Source organism: Diabrotica virgifera, chromosome 4 (assembly GCF_917563875.1).
Source record: "Diabrotica virgifera virgifera chromosome 4, PGI_DIABVI_V3a".
Lineage (NCBI taxonomy): Eukaryota > Metazoa > Arthropoda > Insecta > Coleoptera > Chrysomelidae > Diabrotica > Diabrotica virgifera.
In genome coordinates this window covers 38,504,270-38,521,565 of record NC_065446.1, presented here as the reverse complement: position 1 = coordinate 38,521,565, position 17,296 = coordinate 38,504,270, and the positions used below count along the sequence as shown (strand labels likewise).

General features: G+C 34.4%; 1 protein-coding gene across 1 annotated transcript in view; it reads right to left on the bottom strand.

Annotated features, from left to right (window-relative positions):
* LOC114324943 (uncharacterized) overlaps positions 1-17,296 on the bottom strand; it is a 24,393-nt gene extending 7,097 nt beyond the window's left edge. Inside the window, exons 1-3 of the mRNA XM_028272865.2 lie at positions 16,902-17,296; positions 1,551-2,103; positions 613-796 (exon numbers count right to left, since the gene is read on the bottom strand). Coding sequence (XP_028128666.2) covers positions 613-796; positions 1,551-2,103; positions 16,902-16,946 — 782 coding nt within the window. The 5' untranslated portion in view covers positions 16,947-17,296. The remainder of the gene's footprint in view (positions 1-612; positions 797-1,550; positions 2,104-16,901) is intronic.

The following is a 17,296-nucleotide window of genomic DNA, read 5'->3' as shown; positions in this document are numbered from 1 at the left end:
TTTCTCTTAATTTTTCTAGTGGAAGAGAAGAGATACCTTCAAAATCAGACTCAATTTGATCTCGTACTTGTTCTGAGCCGAAAAATATTCAGGTTCAGATATTATTTTACAAAGCACACACTTCAAAACGAACGTAATAAACAAGCCAAGCACATTTGCGGAGTAGAAGAGTACAGATTCAGACCTATCCAAATAAGTCAAAACAAAAGTCGGTACGCTCTCAATTAGAATTGGAAATAAACACGTTGCGCAATATGATATTCAAACTTCAAACTGTTCGAAGAAGTTTGATTTTAAGTCAAACCTAAAGATATCGAAATCAAGTCAAGTCAAACTTTTTTACAGAAAAAGTTTGGTTTTCAAGTCAAGTCAAGTTTGTTGAATAAAATCAAACTAGTTTGACTTGATGCATCTCTAAACCATGGAGCGTCCAACAATGGAGTTTTTCCAGTTGGCCAAACTTGGTTTTATAATCATTATCAGAAAGTAAAGCAATACGAAATAAAATGCGCTTCATTTCAGTTAATATTTGGTGTTACAGGGTAAGTTTTAAAATGGTGCGTTAATTCCTTGGAGCATTTCTGTATATTCTCATTAATTTTTCGTACTTACACAATAATAAAATCTTCTCCAGTGGACTCAATTTTTGTACATATTTCACCCATTTTCGTATTATATTCTTCCAATTTTTTAATAAGAAATGACTTGTCTGTAAAATCTATGGCTCCGTGTTCCTTTATGAACGTGTTATACCATCTGTGGCAGTAGTTTCTATCTGGACAAATACTACGATTCACTGCAAGACAAAATAAATTTATTTATATATATATATATATATATATATATATATATATATATATATATATATATATATGTAGTATTTCCAAATGTTTTTAAACACTTGCTAAACAAATAGTAAATCATAAGCGTTCACAGTGGATAGTTTACGTAAGGCATTGTAACGACAAAAGGTATTCTTGAGCTCTCTGAGTACTTCCGTACTAGCCCAGCGTCTTATCAGTTATTAAAAGTTTCGGTGATCTTTCCCGGGATTCTTCCATACCGGTCGTCTCCTGGTAGTGGCGGTAAGCCTTTTAGACTGCAGACTGTGTCATAAGTAGGCGACGGGCCTACTTCCTCTGACTATAGCCCTCTCGTAATAAAGCAATTACCTGGACCGTCTTCACTGAGGAAGTATCCATTTGTAAAATATTCACTTACTGCACATCGTAACATGTCAACTTGAAAAGCGACTGAGACGATCACCGGCAAATTCATAGAAGCCTACATTGCGTAGAACATGCTCGTTACAATGTTCGCTGTTTTCTCTATGCCATACAGAAGTAGGCAAATTTTACAACACAATTATTTTTTGGAAGCTCTATAATAGACAATATTTTTTTGCATTGGTTATTTTACTTCAAAGTAAAACAACCTAAGATTACTAATCATAAACTACAATTCATGGTGTCAGTCGATTTTTTTGCTCGCAAGTGTATATTTTTACCCTACATATCACACATGGCTGAAATACTATATATAATACATACCTATCAGATCTTCGTAAGTTTCAGGATTATTAAGTTGAAGCTCAAATTTAATGTATTCATAAGCTGTTGACGCATTGTATCCAATTGCGAACAACTGTTTAATTTTTTCATGTACGTTTTTATGTACTCTTCTAAATCGAACTGCAAGTTCTGGTGTATGATTGTGTGAAATCACATAGTCAATTATACACGGCATTGTTGGATCAGGTGGATCCCTCCCTCGAAACTTTTTCTGTATCCTCATCAAGCAAACAGATATGCGCGATGGACAGTTCGTATTTCTTGAACCAGTTTTGGAATTTTGGTATAAATTTTTATCCCTAGTTTTGTGTTGGCATTGAAAACGTCTTCTAAATAATACTTTTTGTCCAGCACACTTTCTAGTGGTTTGAATAGAGTAACAGCACTGAACTTTTTCTTCCAAAGCTTCCACCCATGACTGGATCTCTTCTGGTGTGAATAGAGCTACTTTAATACAGACTTCCAATTTCGGTGGTGAACCAAATTCAACCTTATTAAGGATTTTATATTTCCAAGCTAAAGGTATGGCATTCTGAAAGAAAACAAAAATAAATGGTGATAACAAACACTTTATCTTTATAGCATTCTTCGTCTAGAAGGCACCGAATTTTGGACAGTTAAAAAGAAATAAGCATAAAATTAAGAATGGATACATTAGGAGATGTCTAGGTGTAGCCCCAATAATTAGATAATTATCCAATAGCCAATCTGTCATCACCTGTCCTCACTACATGATCAGCCCAGCCCATTCCTATTAGGGTGCCATGGAACATAATACATACATATAATATTCTTATGTATTCGCGGTGTGCAAGTACTTGGAAAGGGAAACGAGAAACGACCGTGCGCGAGTCGCGGAGAAATATTGCAACTATCTTAAATAATTCATATTGTCAATTGAAATTGTCAAATTGACGTATATTTCATACCTTCTGTCATTGACGCAGAAAAATTATATATTGCTCCACAATATTGATATGATATGCAATTATTATATAAAGGTAAATTTAATTAATTATATTTTGCTTGCAGTACTGCATTTTAATAACTGATTTTATTTACTACATACAATTGTTTACGTTTGCTAAACATAACCTGCATCTTATTTTTTCTTCTTATTATTTTTTTGGACTATGGTCTTGACAATTATCCAGCAACCAGGACTAATATAATTGGCCAATATAATTAAAAGTGCGAATAAAAGTACAGAGCGTTGAAATAGAGGTCGCTTTGCCGAACTTGCACGGTCCCAATACCCTATGCCACGAACATACGCCTGTTTTGGATTACTTTGACAACGAATATTTTACTGTGCAAAATAAGAAGAACGAAAGTAAATTGCAAATTACATTGTTGTTTATTGGAATAATTATTAGCGCCATTTACTTTCGTACTTCTTATGTTGCCCAGTAAAATATTCGTTGTCGAAGTAATCCAAAACAGGCGTATGTTCGTGGAATGGCCCATATACAGGGTGTCCCGAAAAGATTGGTCATAAATTATACCACAGATTCTGGAGTCAAAAATAGGTTGATTGAACCTCACTTACCTATATACAATAGTTCACACAAAAAAAGTTACAGCCCTTTAAAGTTACAACATGAAAATCGATTTTTTTTCATATATCGAAAACTCTCAGAGATTTTTTATTGAAAATGGACATGTGGCATTTTTACGGCAGCAACATCTTAAAAAAAAATAAGTAAAATTTGTGCACCCCATACAAATTTTATGGGGGTTTTGTTCCCTTCAACCCCCCCAAACTTTTGTGTATGTTCCAATTAAATTATTATTGTGGCACCATTAGTTAAACAAGGGGGGGGGGGTTAAGGGAACAAAATCCCCATAAATTTTTTATGGGGTGAACAAATTTCACTATAATTTTGGTTTAAGATGTTCCTGCCATAAGAATGATACATGTCCATTTTCAATAAAAAATCTCTAATAGTTTTCGATATATTGAAAAAAATCGATTTTCATTTTGTAACTTCAAAGGGCTGTAACTTTTTTTGTGAGCACATTTGTACTAAAGTAAGTTAGGTTCAATCGAACTATTTTTGACCCCAAAATGTGTGGTATAATTTATGACCAATCTTTTCGGGACACCCTGTATAACTTTTCCCATGCGTCACGATTCATTTTCAAACAAGTTAAATCAAAACATTGAAACCTACACCGACATGTAGTATCTGATACGTATGTCACTGTCAGTGGTAATAATTAGAAAATGGCTATTATCCCGTGGACGTAATTTATAGTTATTTTATTGAACTGTTTAATCTTTTTGCACTATTGAGGAGATTGATCGACTCAACATTAAAGAACCTGAACATCATACCGAGTAGGTATTACTAGTATAGGTGTACAAGAATTCATCTGTACTCAGTAGATATATCTTAAAAACACCCTGTAATTATCTACAATAATTACTTTCAGTTATTTATGTCATCATAACAATATTACAACCTTCATTCGATTATACAGGGTGTCCCGAAAAGATTGGTCATAAATTATACCACACATTCTGGGGTCAAAAATAGTTCGATTGAACCTAACTTACCTTAGTACAAATGTGCTCACAAAAAAAGTTACAGCCCTTTGAAGTTACAAAATGAAAATCGATTTTTTTCAATATATCGAAAACTATTAGAGATTTTTTACTGAAAATGGACATGTATCATTATTATGGTAGTACCATCTTAAAACAAAATTATAGTGAAATTTGTCCACCCCATAAAAAATTTATGGGGATTTTGTTCCCTTAAACCCCCCCAAACTTTTGTGTACGTTCCAATTAATTCATTGTTGTGGTACCATTAGTTAAACACAACGTTTTTAAAACTTTTTTGCCTCCTAGTATTTTTTCGATAAGCCAGTTTTTATCGAGATGCGGCTTCTTTTTCAATATATTTACGTAAAAATTTTATGGGGGTTTTGTTCCTTTAAACCCCCCAAATGTTTGTGTACGTTCCAATTAAACTATTATTGTGGTACCATTAGTTAAACACAGTGTTTTGAAAACTTTTGCCTCTTAGTCTTTTGTTCATAAGTCACCTTTTATCGAGATGTAGCTTCTTTTTCAAAATATACCTAAAAATGTAAATTATAAATAAATTTTCAGATTATTAACAGGTCTCTAGAACCGTACTTAACCATATACAAATATGTGGTGGATTCGACAAATATTCAAAATATCTCGATAAACACTGGCTTATCGAAAAAGTACTAAGAGACAAAAAAGTTTTAAAAATAATGTGTTTAACTAATGGTGCCACAATAATAATTTAATTGGAACGTACACAAAAGTTTGGGGGGGTTTAAGGGAACAAAACCCCCATAAAATTTTTATGGGGTGCACAAATTTTACTTAAATTTTTTTTTAAGATGTTGCTGCCGTAAAAATGCCGCATGTCCATTTTCAATAAAAAATCTCTGAGAGTTTTCGATATATGAAAAAAAATCGATTTTCAATTTGTAACTTCAAAGGGCTGTAACTTTTTTGTGTGCACTATTGTATATAGGTAAGTGAGGTTCAATCAACCTATTTTTGACCCCAGAATCTGTGGTATAATTTATGACCAATCTTTTCGGGACACCCTGTATAAATATTGTTAGCCCAGATCACGATTCAACTAATAATTGCAGAGTCAATTATAAACACTTTTCATGGTCGATGCTGAATAGGCATTTCTAAAAATATAAACAGTAAAACTATAACAAGGGAATTCATAATATTATATTAGACATTCGTCATTCTATTTTGGTGATCAGACGTAATATTTCCACATTAAAGATAGTGTCTCTTTCTACACGAGATGTTCTTTGGGTGCGGTGCTACCAGCTTATACTAAGTGTAAATAAACCAACTCAACAAGTAAGCGTATCAATTATTCCACCCCTCGGATAAGGGATAACCACCCTCACCGGGAGAAGATAGCCTTAGTGCCCAGGGCTGTCATATGGCGATCCAGAACCAGGGAAGAACTCAGGACTGGTAAACAGGACAGGTATGAAGAAACACGTCAATGTTCAGGCACCTAGACCACCTTAGACAACAGTGTGGTATATGTAAAATGGATGGAGACATCAGGCCGACGCGGAGCTGAAAATGGAATAGTATGGAGATGGAACATCGTGGGACAATGGAAAATGGACAATGCTATGGAACGTGCAGCGAGGACTTGTGATACGAACAAAGACGCGTAAAAGTGGTAAGTCCATATTAGCTATTTTTATGGTATTTCCTGATTAATATAAAGTATAAAGTATAAACATTATGTGCTACCTTAATTACATTAATATATGTTTCAAGTTTACCTATTTTTTACTTAATTATTCTATTCTATTACCAATATTTATCAATATAAAAAGATTTTTTTACCCTCATATTAAGTTATTATAGGACGCAATTATACAATTTTATATGATTTTTACATATTTATCAACGTATACCTTATCATTGCTGACTTTTATTCATTTATTATTTGACTACTGATTTTTAGTACATTTTTGCAATTTTTTATGATCTTAATATTTGCTATCGTAAATATACCTATCAAAATAAATATACGATATAACAAATATACGCTATATGCATAATACATTTAAATTATTATTCTAACTACTTATTTACAAGGGTTAATATAACGTTATTTATTTTTGAATTTTTATTACTACTGCAATTTTTACATATTTTTACCATATATTGACGTATTATTTTATCTCTATATTTTTTTACTATATATCTATATACTACATATCTATATACACCGTAAGACTATCGAATTTATATTTTCGCTAAGAAGTGCAGAAGCTGAAAAAAAGAAAAAAAAATATGTATAAATGAGTAGCAACAAAGTTACTTGGGAAGATTTTGTCAAAATAGTTGAGGAAATTGCACAAGAAATAGACAGGCAAAGCAGAAGAGTCTTGAAGAAAAAAGTTCCGAAATCTAAGGACATAAAGGAAGAAGTAACGACACAGCTAATTAAAGCTTATAACAAGTTCACACAATTGACTAGGAAAAACTGGGAAGCACTTTCGGACAAACAAAGGGAATCGTGCAACAAATATTTTGGAAAAATCAGAGACAAAGTTATACGATCATTTCAAGCAGTAAATGTAAGAACAGTGGTTCCAAAAAAAGCGACGAGGAAGTAGAAGAAGAAATAATTAACGACGAAATAAAAGAGGAAAAAGGTGACATAAAACAAGATATAACAATATTAAACATGGCTTTGACAATCAATGAATTTTTGAATATCGCAAGCAAGATATTGCCCAACGAGTTCGATGGAAGCGCAGGGAAATTACAACCATTTTTAGACGCATTAGAACTACTTGGAAAATTGGCAGAAGGTCATGAAGACACAGCTGTAACGCTAATAAAAACGCGACTCACCAATAAGGCTAGGAACCTAATAACCACAGAAGATACGATTCCACGGATAGCTGAAGCACTAAAGAAAGAATTAAAAGGTGATAATCCGAAGATTTTAATAGCCAAATTAGAAAAAAAAAAGGCAAGGGCATAGAGATGCAGCAGTGTACGCATCTGAAGTGGAAGAGTTAGCAGAACAATTAAAAGTAGCATACATAGCGGAAGGAATGCCACTTGACTTAGCAAAGAAATATACGACGGAAGCCGTAGTAACAGCAATGAAACGAAACGCTAATGCAGAGAAAGCTAAGCTAATACTGGAAGCAGGTAACTTTACATCACCGCAGGAAGTAGTATCTAAATTTTTGTCGATCGATACGACTGAAGAAAATGCACAAGGAAGAGTCTTAAATTATAGGACAAACTACGAGAATAGGAGAGGACAGCAGCAATACAGAAGAGGATACCATAACAAATATGACAGAGGAAGAAGAAATAACTTCGGACAACGGAACGAAGGAGAAGCAACGGACAATCAACGAAATTATTCGAACAGAGGATACAGACAATTTAACAATCAAACATACAGAGGAAACCAGAGAGGCGGACGTAACAGGAACGTAAGGTTACTAGAAATAGAGGACAGTCAAGAAGAGCAAGAAAACCAGCAGTTGGGGTTTTGAATGAACAAGAAGTTGGAAGCACACAGGCAGAAATAAAATATAACAATGACAGTTCACAAGATTTTATGAAGGAACAGGTGAAACCAAACACAAAGGCGAAAATAAAAGGAGTCACTAAAGGAGAGTTGCAAACAATGGGAGAAGTTGAGACAACACTCGAAGTAAAAGGAACTCGATTCGAACACATCTTTCAATTGGTAGAACCTAACTTTCCAATTCCAACAGACGGAATCATTGGGAGAGACTTTATTTCTAACTTTCAATGTATACTAGATTACGCAAACCTTAAAATGCACATTAAAGAGGACAACGATTGTTACATTAGTACGAAAATTCTGGATAATATAGACAATGACACCATAATAATACCGCCTAGATGTGAAATTTACAGAATCGTAAAAATTTTTCAAACGTTAAAGAAAGACAGGATAGTGGAACAGCAAGACTGTACACTTTTAATTATTATCTTAATACAGGTGAGCTAACAACGTAACTGAGCCCAGAACCTATTAGAAATAGTAGATAATAAAAGGTACAACTAATAGTAAACAAACTATTTATTTTAACCGAAAAACCGTAATATTACAATATACAAAGAAATTAAGATACGTGTTTCTACAACGAGATATTCTTCTAGACTACTGTAAAAATATCAAATACAAAACTACTAAAATCGCTCTCACATCCATATGTCTTGTAACACGATACTTTCATGTAATCAATCCTACGTAAGAGTTTTCGACCTAAAAGGTTCGGGGAAATTAGCCCGCCCACTTAGACTGCATATGTCCATTTTAACACTAATAAGAATACCATAATTTATAGTTGAATATATTCTAACAAATACAACCAGGAATATTCATAGCAAGAGCAATTATTTCAAGTAATAATCCATACATCAAAATTTTGAACACAACGTACGAAACAGTAAATGTAGACGCAAGCACAATCAGGACGTTGGATATTAAACTATTCAATATATATAGGCTAGTCAACGACAGCAAAGACAGAAAAAAAGAATTACGAGAATCACTGAAATTAGACATACCAGAATACATACGAGACAACTTAGTATCGTTATGCGAGGAATATTCGGACATATTCGCCCTAAGGCATATGTTAACCTGTAACAATTTCTACGAACAAAAACTAAGAGTTAAAGACCAAACTCCGGTATATATCAAGAATTATAGGACACCTCATGCGCAAACAGAGGAATTAAATCGACAAGTACAAAACCTAAGAGACCAAGGAATCATAGAACCATCTACATCCGAGTACAACAGTCCAGTAGTACTGGTACCGAAAAAAGCTATAGATGGAGGAAAAGCATGGAGATTATGCATAGATTTTAGACAACTGAACAAGAAGATAGTTACAGACAAATTTCCATTACCAAGAATAGATTCGATATTAGATCAACTAGGAAGAGCAAAATGGTTTTCAGTTATAGACTTAATGTCAGGCTTTCACCAGATACCATTAGAAAAATCATCGAGAAAATACACATCGTTCAGCACAGAAAATGGAGCATTTCAATTTACCAGATTACCTTTTGGATTAAATGTAAGCCCAAATAGCTTTTCAAGAATGATGTCAATAGCATTTTCAGGATTAACACCAGACAAAGCATTTCTTTACATGGACGATATCGTAGTAATTGGAATATCCGAAAAACATCACTTAGACAACCTGAAAAAGACATTTGAGACATGTCGAAAATTCAATTTGAAACTTAACCCAGGAAAATGTCAATTCTTTAGAAGGGAAGTAACATATTTAGGACATGATCTTTCTCAAGAGGGAGTATCACCAGACAAAGCGAAGTATGCAGTAATTGAACAATATCCGACACCTAAGACAGCGGAAGAAACAAAGAGATTTGTAGCATTTTGCAACTATTACAGACGTTTTATTAAAAATTTTGCGGAAATATGCAGACCACTCAACAAATTATCGAGGAAAGGAGTAGAATTTTCGTGGACCGAGGAGTGTGAAAAAGCATTCAAAAAGCTTAAAGCATCTCTGACGAAACCACCAATTTTAAAATATCCTGATTTCAACAAACAGTTTATCTTAACAACAGACGCATCCAATGAGAGTTGTTCAGCAATCCTAAGTCAAGATTATAACGGAATTGACCTACCTATAGCATATGCATCAAGAAGTTTTAGTAAAGGAGAATGTAATAAACCTATAATCGTTAAGGAATTACTAGCGATTCATTGGGGAATTAATTATTTTAAATGTTATCTATATGGAGCACCAACATTCAAAGTAAAAACAGACCATAAACCTTTGACACACCTATTTGCAATGAAAGAACCAACCTCAAAACTCACGAGGATCAGATTAGACCTAGAAGAATATGACTTCGAAATAGAGTACATAACAGGGAAAAGTAACTACGCAGACAGCCTTTCAAAAATAACATTGCATCAACTAAAAAACCTATACATAGACAACGCCCATATACTAGCTATAACAAGAGCTCAAGCAAAAGAAAAGGAGAAAGAAGCAAGACAAACAAAGGCTGAAAGTGAACTCGCACTACAGCCAGAAGCCACCAAACAGACAGTAAGGAAGGTACTAAATAATTTAGAGGCGCATAGACTACCAATTTTGTCCTTTGGAGCAGAACTAATCTCACCAAGACTGAGCATTAGGGCCAAAAACAAAATAAAATGCAGCAAAAGCATAGCCACAGGATTGAATCATTTCGATTTAAACCAAGCGTTGGTACAGCTTGATAAGCTGGCGGTAGAGAATGCAGTACGTAAAGTAAAAATATACGTAAATGATATTATTTTTAAAATGTGCACAATTGATGAATTTATTAAAGAAGGAAATAAAAAATTGAAGAATATAGAAATATACATATGTGAAGTACCAGAAACAATAAAAGATGACAAAGAAAAACACAGATTAATAGAAGAATACCATAATCACCCGATGTTCGGAGGACACGTAGGGAATAACGGACTAATTAAGAAGCTAAAAGCAAGATTCCGATGGAAAAATTTGGAAAAAGACGTAAGAAAATACGTAAAACAATGCCACAAATGTCAAATTAACAAACCGAAAAGAACACATGTCGAAGAGTTCGTGATATCGGACACATCTTCCAAACCATGGGACATAGTATACATAGATACAATAGGTCCATTCACGAGAAGTAATGAAGGTAATAAATACTGTATCACAATGTTGTGCGAACTGACAAAATACGCGGTCAGCATACCAGTGTGCAATAAAGAAGCAGAGACAATAGCAAGAGGAATCTTTGATCATTTCATACCAACATACGGACTCATGAAGCAAATAAGAACAGACCAAGGCACAGAGTATAAGAACGAAGTAATGCAGGAATTAACAAAGCTATTAAAAATAGAACACAACTTTTCAACGGCATACCACCCACAGTCCATTGGAAGTTGCGAAAAACTACACAGAACGTTGAACGAGTACGTAAGAGCATTCATAGACGAAGACAGAGAAAATTGGGATGTGTGTTGCAGAATGTTCACATACTGCTACAATACAACCCCTAACGCGTATCATGGATACACACCGTTCGAACTGTTATATGGCAGGAAGGTTAACCTACCGGAAGACCTTACACAGGAGATTCAACCATGTTACAATATAGATGCCTACTACAATGAGTTACGATACAAACTACAAAGCGCACACGAGAGAGCCAGAACCTTCTTATTAAAACACAAAAAAGAGCGGCAAGAAAAGAATAAGCTCAAAGCAACACCACAACACTTTAAAAGAGGAGACCTAGTCCTTGTAAAAAGGGAAGAGAATGGTAAGTTTGATAGTCTTTATGTAGGTCCTTTCACGATAACAGAAGCAAATAACGTTAATTGTAAAATCAGAACAGAAAACAATAAAATCAAGGAAATACATAGGAATAGATTATATGCTTACAATCCGAAAACACAGTGAGTGACAAGTGTTACGAAACAATGTTGTTAAACGAACATTTTATATTATTTATGTATTTGCGTAGGCTTAGGAAGTTTGTATATAAAATAAATTTTTTTGTATTGATTACAACACAGTATGGGTTGGTAGCACGACTTGCAAATTTCCCTCCCCATAGTCGGAAAATTCCTAAAAAGGGAAGGTGTACAAGAATTCATCTGTACTCAGTAGATATATCTTAAAAATACCCTGTAATTATCTACAATAATTACTTTCAGTTATTTATGTCATCATAACAATATTACAACCTTCATTCGATTATATAAATATTGTTAGCCCAGATCACGATTCAACTAATAATTGCAGAGTCAAATAAACACTTTTCATGGTCGATGCTGAATAGGCATTTCTAAAAATATAAACAGTAAAACTATAACAAGGGAATTCATAATATTATATTAGACATTCGTCATTCTATTTTGGTGATCAGACGTAATATTTCCACATTAAAGATAGTGTCTCTTTCTACACGAGATGTTCTTTGGGTGCGGTGCTACCAGCTTATACTAATGCGAGTGTAAATAAACCAACTCAACAAGTAAGCGTATCAATTATTCCACCCCTCGGATAAGGGATAACCACCCTCACCGGGAGAAGATAGCCTTAGTGCCCAGGGCTGTCATATGGCGATGATGTGTAATTACGTAGGATGTAAAAGACGTGAGTAGCGATAAATACGTTTATTGATATAGACGAACACAAGGATATATTTCAATCCCGGGAGAACCGCCGAACACTGTAACTGATAAATGATACGCGATTAGCTGAAGACTAAATGAGAACTCATAAATAGAAAACCCATAAATATCGGACCCGGAGAATCAGGGGCGTCATTTGGGCGTCCATTTGCCATCCCCCCAGGGCCCTGAAAATGACTGAAATTTACAAAAAATACATCAATATTCATCATAACATCATATATAATGTATTGTATATATAGTGCTTGCCCCCCCAAACAAAATTTCAAATGACGCTCTTGCGGAGAATTACAGAGGAATTAATTTATTAAACACAACACTAAAATTAACAACCAAAGTGATAACAAACAAACTGAATAAAATTATAACATTAGCAGAAGAACAACAAGGTTTTATAGGTCGGGAAGATCATGCACAGAAACTATATTTATAATGAGGCAGCTTCAAGAAAAATCGTTAGAATACAACAAACCAGCATACTTATGTTTCATGGACTGGACCTTAAGAAGGCATTCGACAGGGTCAAATTAAAGGACGTTATCCACTTATTGTATGCAAGAGAGGTACCTCTAGGAATAATTAAAACGATCGAAAATATCTACCAGAACAACACAATAAAAGTAAAAGTAGATGAAGAACTAACTGACTCAATTGAAGCTGGCAATGGGATAAGACAGGGAGATTCCCTGAGTTCTTTATTGTTCAACCTGATCACGGACGAAATAATAAAAAAAGTAAGAACTAAAGAAGGACACCAAATAGGAGAAAAACAACTTAAAATAATCTGCTATGCAGACGAATCAATACTAATCTCTCAAAGTAAAGATGATTTACAACGTATGCTGCACCAATTTAACATAACCGCCAGAAAATTTAACATGTTAATTTCCCCAAAAAAGACAAAATGCATGGTTATAACAGCATATCCAATAAGATGTAAATTGGAGCTGGAAGGTCAGATAATAGAACAAGTGATGGAGTTTAAATACCTAGGCATCACACTATCTAGCTACGGAAGGCTCGAAACAGAAGTGGAAGATCAAGTGAATAGAGCAAACAGAGCCGCAGGTTGCCTGAATGACACAATATAGAGAAATAAAAATATCGGAAAAGAAATAGAAGGCAGAATTTACAAAACAGTCATCAGACCAATAATGACATACGCGGCAGAAACACAACCCGACAGAGAGGACAAAAAGATTGCTCGAATTGCAGCGAGAGACGATTCCCCAATAGGAAGACGATCAGTGGGAGGACCACGAAAACAATGGAACGACAACTTACTAGAGGCACATTGAAAAAACTGACAGAGTCATGTCTATACAAAAAGAAGAAGATATCTACCTTATACTTAGGATAACTATTCTAGATGTAAATACGGAATAACCTTGAATAAGAATGTTTTATTAGTAAGGCAGTAAGAGTTTAATACCCTTCCAAGGATGTGGAATGACCTCAACGTGGTAGAAGAGCTGAGTAATTGGTCTTGGTCCCTACTAATGTAAGTGGAACATAATCGATGAAACCAACTACAGTCCAACTAGTCCGTTGTCGGTGCACCTTGTGGTTGTCACCTGATTCTGACGTTCGGATGCTGAAAGGTGCAGAATCACTCTAAATTTCTGCGCTTTCCTCCCAAGAAAATATTCATCTGATTGTACTAATCCCTAACAAAAACTTGAAAGACCTTATTGTCACCTTCCAAGTCTGCGGCATAACTCACAGTCACCAAGTGATCAAATAAATCTGTTCACTTAACTCGAATTTTTAATGATTGTAGGAAACCTACAATACAAAAATTCATTCAAAAAAGAAGAAAATCGTAAGAAATAATACGAGTGTATGGCCAGAGTTTCGTTGTTATACTTGTAGTATATATCTGCATAGCTGTTTGCTACATCCAATAGGTCTGACTTTAAATAATCTTCAAAAAATATATCCTTCTCTCGTAACTATTCTTGAATTTGATGTTTGTTCCAGTAGCTTGGGAAATTTTGTTTGCATGAATGATATGGAGCATTATCCATTACTACTACATTTAACTCTTCCTTTGGGAGGTTTGTGATTAATTTATTTTCAAACCTATCTTTGAAAGACTCATTTTGTCAAAATAGTTGCCTGAATATTTTTTTGCTAAAAATACACATTCTGAACTTGGTACAAAACCTCTATCAGATCCAGCATGTAACAATGTAACAAGAAGAATCTCACACCTCTTTGTTTTGGATCTTTTAGACCAGTAGTCAAGCCTTCTAAAAATGCATCCTTATAATTGGTTATGGTTGAAGCCATCCATATATTATACACAATGCATGGGGTACTTCTTGGAAGATACGCCTGATTAAACAACTGGTTCCTCTTTTCGTGGAGACCTTATTTATTAACAATGATTAACTATGCTTTTCTATTAAACTCTCATTGTTTTGAAGATACGCCAGGTAATTAGTGGTAGATAAGCAAGTGACAGAATTCGAAGTGGCTATCCATCATTCTCAATCTCTCTCTCTCTCTCTTGGACCATCACTCCTAGTGGAGTATTGGGCACATCTGCGTTTCTTGGCCGATAGTGTAAGACGGCTGGTGGTGGCCAGCTCAGCGCGTCTTCTTGTGTTTATTCTCTGGTTAATCTGCGTACCAGTTCCTTCCATTCTCCTCTGTTTCTTGCTTTGTTTTTCACTTCCCCCCAACTTAAGCCGATTCTGTTGTGTTCTCTGGTTACTGTTTTCTTCCAAGTATTATCTGGTCATCCCCTTTTCCTTGTCCCCTCAGGTTGATCTTCGAGCACCTGTCTTGTGATGTTACTAGGATGTTTTCTTAACATATGGCTGATCCATTTCCATTTCTTCTGTCTGATTGTTGTTATTATACTGGCTTGTTTCGTTAGTTTCCATAGTTCTTCATTCGTTATTTTATTAGGCCAGTAAATTTTTATGATCTTTCTTAAGGAGCTATTTACAAAAGTCTGTAGCCTTTTTGTTGTGCTTTCGTCGTGCTTCCAAGTCTCTGCTCTGTAGAGTAATATGCTTTTTACACAAGTATTGAATATATTGATTTTTGTTGACTCTGTTATTTCACTTGTTTGCCAGATTTTATTTAACGCATTGAAGGCGAATTGTGCCTTTGTTATTCTTGCTTGTATGTCTTTCATGCATCTTCCTTCTCTTTCCATGATTGATCCCAAATAAGTGACTTTATCTACTTCTTCAATTTCTTTGTCTTTTATTTTTATTTTATTAATTTGCGGGTTATCATTTTTTAAGATTTTTGTCTTCTCTGTATTTATCCGGAGACCAATTATCATTTAAAATCCACTTTGGGATGGAATCAGTGACTGATTGCTGATTATTGCCAACTGAAATTTGGTCTATATATAAATGAAAGTAAAACAAAATATATGGAGTGCACAAGGTTGAATCAATGGTAAAGAGATATTGGGGGTGGACAACTAGAGGAGAGCACCCAGAGACAGAGAGATACTAGGAGGCGGATGCTAAGGGAGGCCAGGGCCCGAGTTGGGCTGTAGCGCCATAGAAGAGAGAGAAGGTAGACAACCAACATGAGAATCTGAAGGTAGACAACCATACCTACGAATATGTCTCCAATAATTATTTTCCCTACCTAGGCTCAATAATAAATGACAACAGTAACACCAGTCAAGAAATACAAGCACGGATTCTTAGTGGTAATAAGTGTTTTTCTAAGCTTATTATGCATACTCAGACTTAATGAAAAGTAAGTTACTGAATCGAGAGTCTAAGCTAAGAATCTACAAAACAGTAATTAGACCAGTGGTCACATATGGATGTGAAATGTGGACCCTCTCAACCACTGATGAAAATCAACTGAGGATATTTGAGCACAAAATACTAAGGAAGATATTTGGACCAACGTGTTCCAGCAATGGTTTGTGGAGAATTAAAATGAACCGTGAGCTGGATGAACTAATGCAGAGCGCAGATATTGTTAGATTTGTAAAGTCTCAAAGACGAAGCTGGCTTGGTCACTTAGAAAGAATGCCAGATAATCGAGCTGTGATGCTGTGAAAGTAATCCAGAGATGGAAGCCCCAAGGAAATAGAACAAGAGGAAGGCCTTGTAAAAGATGGATACATGACATAGAGGGGGATATTAAAACCACGAACATCAGGCAGTGGAGAAGGAAAGTATCTGACAGGGCAGAATGGAAGGACATTGTTAAGCAGGCCAAGACTCACAAAGGGTTGTAGTGCCATTAGAAGAAGAAGACTATGTATTTCTAAAAGCAATAAAGTAATTACAAGTTCAGTACTGTTTATTTTGGACTATACTGTAATAAAAAAGCGAATTTTTATGAAAACAAAAATTTAGGATAACAAAAACACAATTTTTTTATTTTTTCATAACCTGGACTGACTCTTTTATTTTTATTAATATTTTTTGCACTCAAGTGTTAAGTGTTCCCTGCTAACCATAGAAAAAAGTGTTGTGTGATTTGGCGGTGCTCAAGTAATTTAAAATTTAAGTTATTAAGTGTTAAGTCATAGATGACAGTCATTTAAATTAAAGTCAGCACCAGTATTTATAAAACAGCTACTTACCTGAATATCCTCAATGGTAAAACTGCTTGAACTAGATTGGTTCATTATTTGATCATATTATGAACTAAATATACAATTAAAAATAGGTTTCTAGTACATTTATCATAATATTTGGGTAATTATTATCCATTAATTACCAGAAATCTAATTTAAAATTTCTATATTTTGAAATTCCTACTTAACGAGAATGGATACAACTTCGAGTTATGTTATGGCGAATGCAAATTATTCATCAGATGGTTGGTTTAATGGTTTTACAGTACAACCAAAAAAACTTAATATCTTAACGTTTATTTAAAAATTTGTACAATCAATATTGTTGTCAAATATTTGCAAATGAGTATAAATAAATAAGAACACAGTCGTATGAATTTTAAAAAACACAACTAATAAAA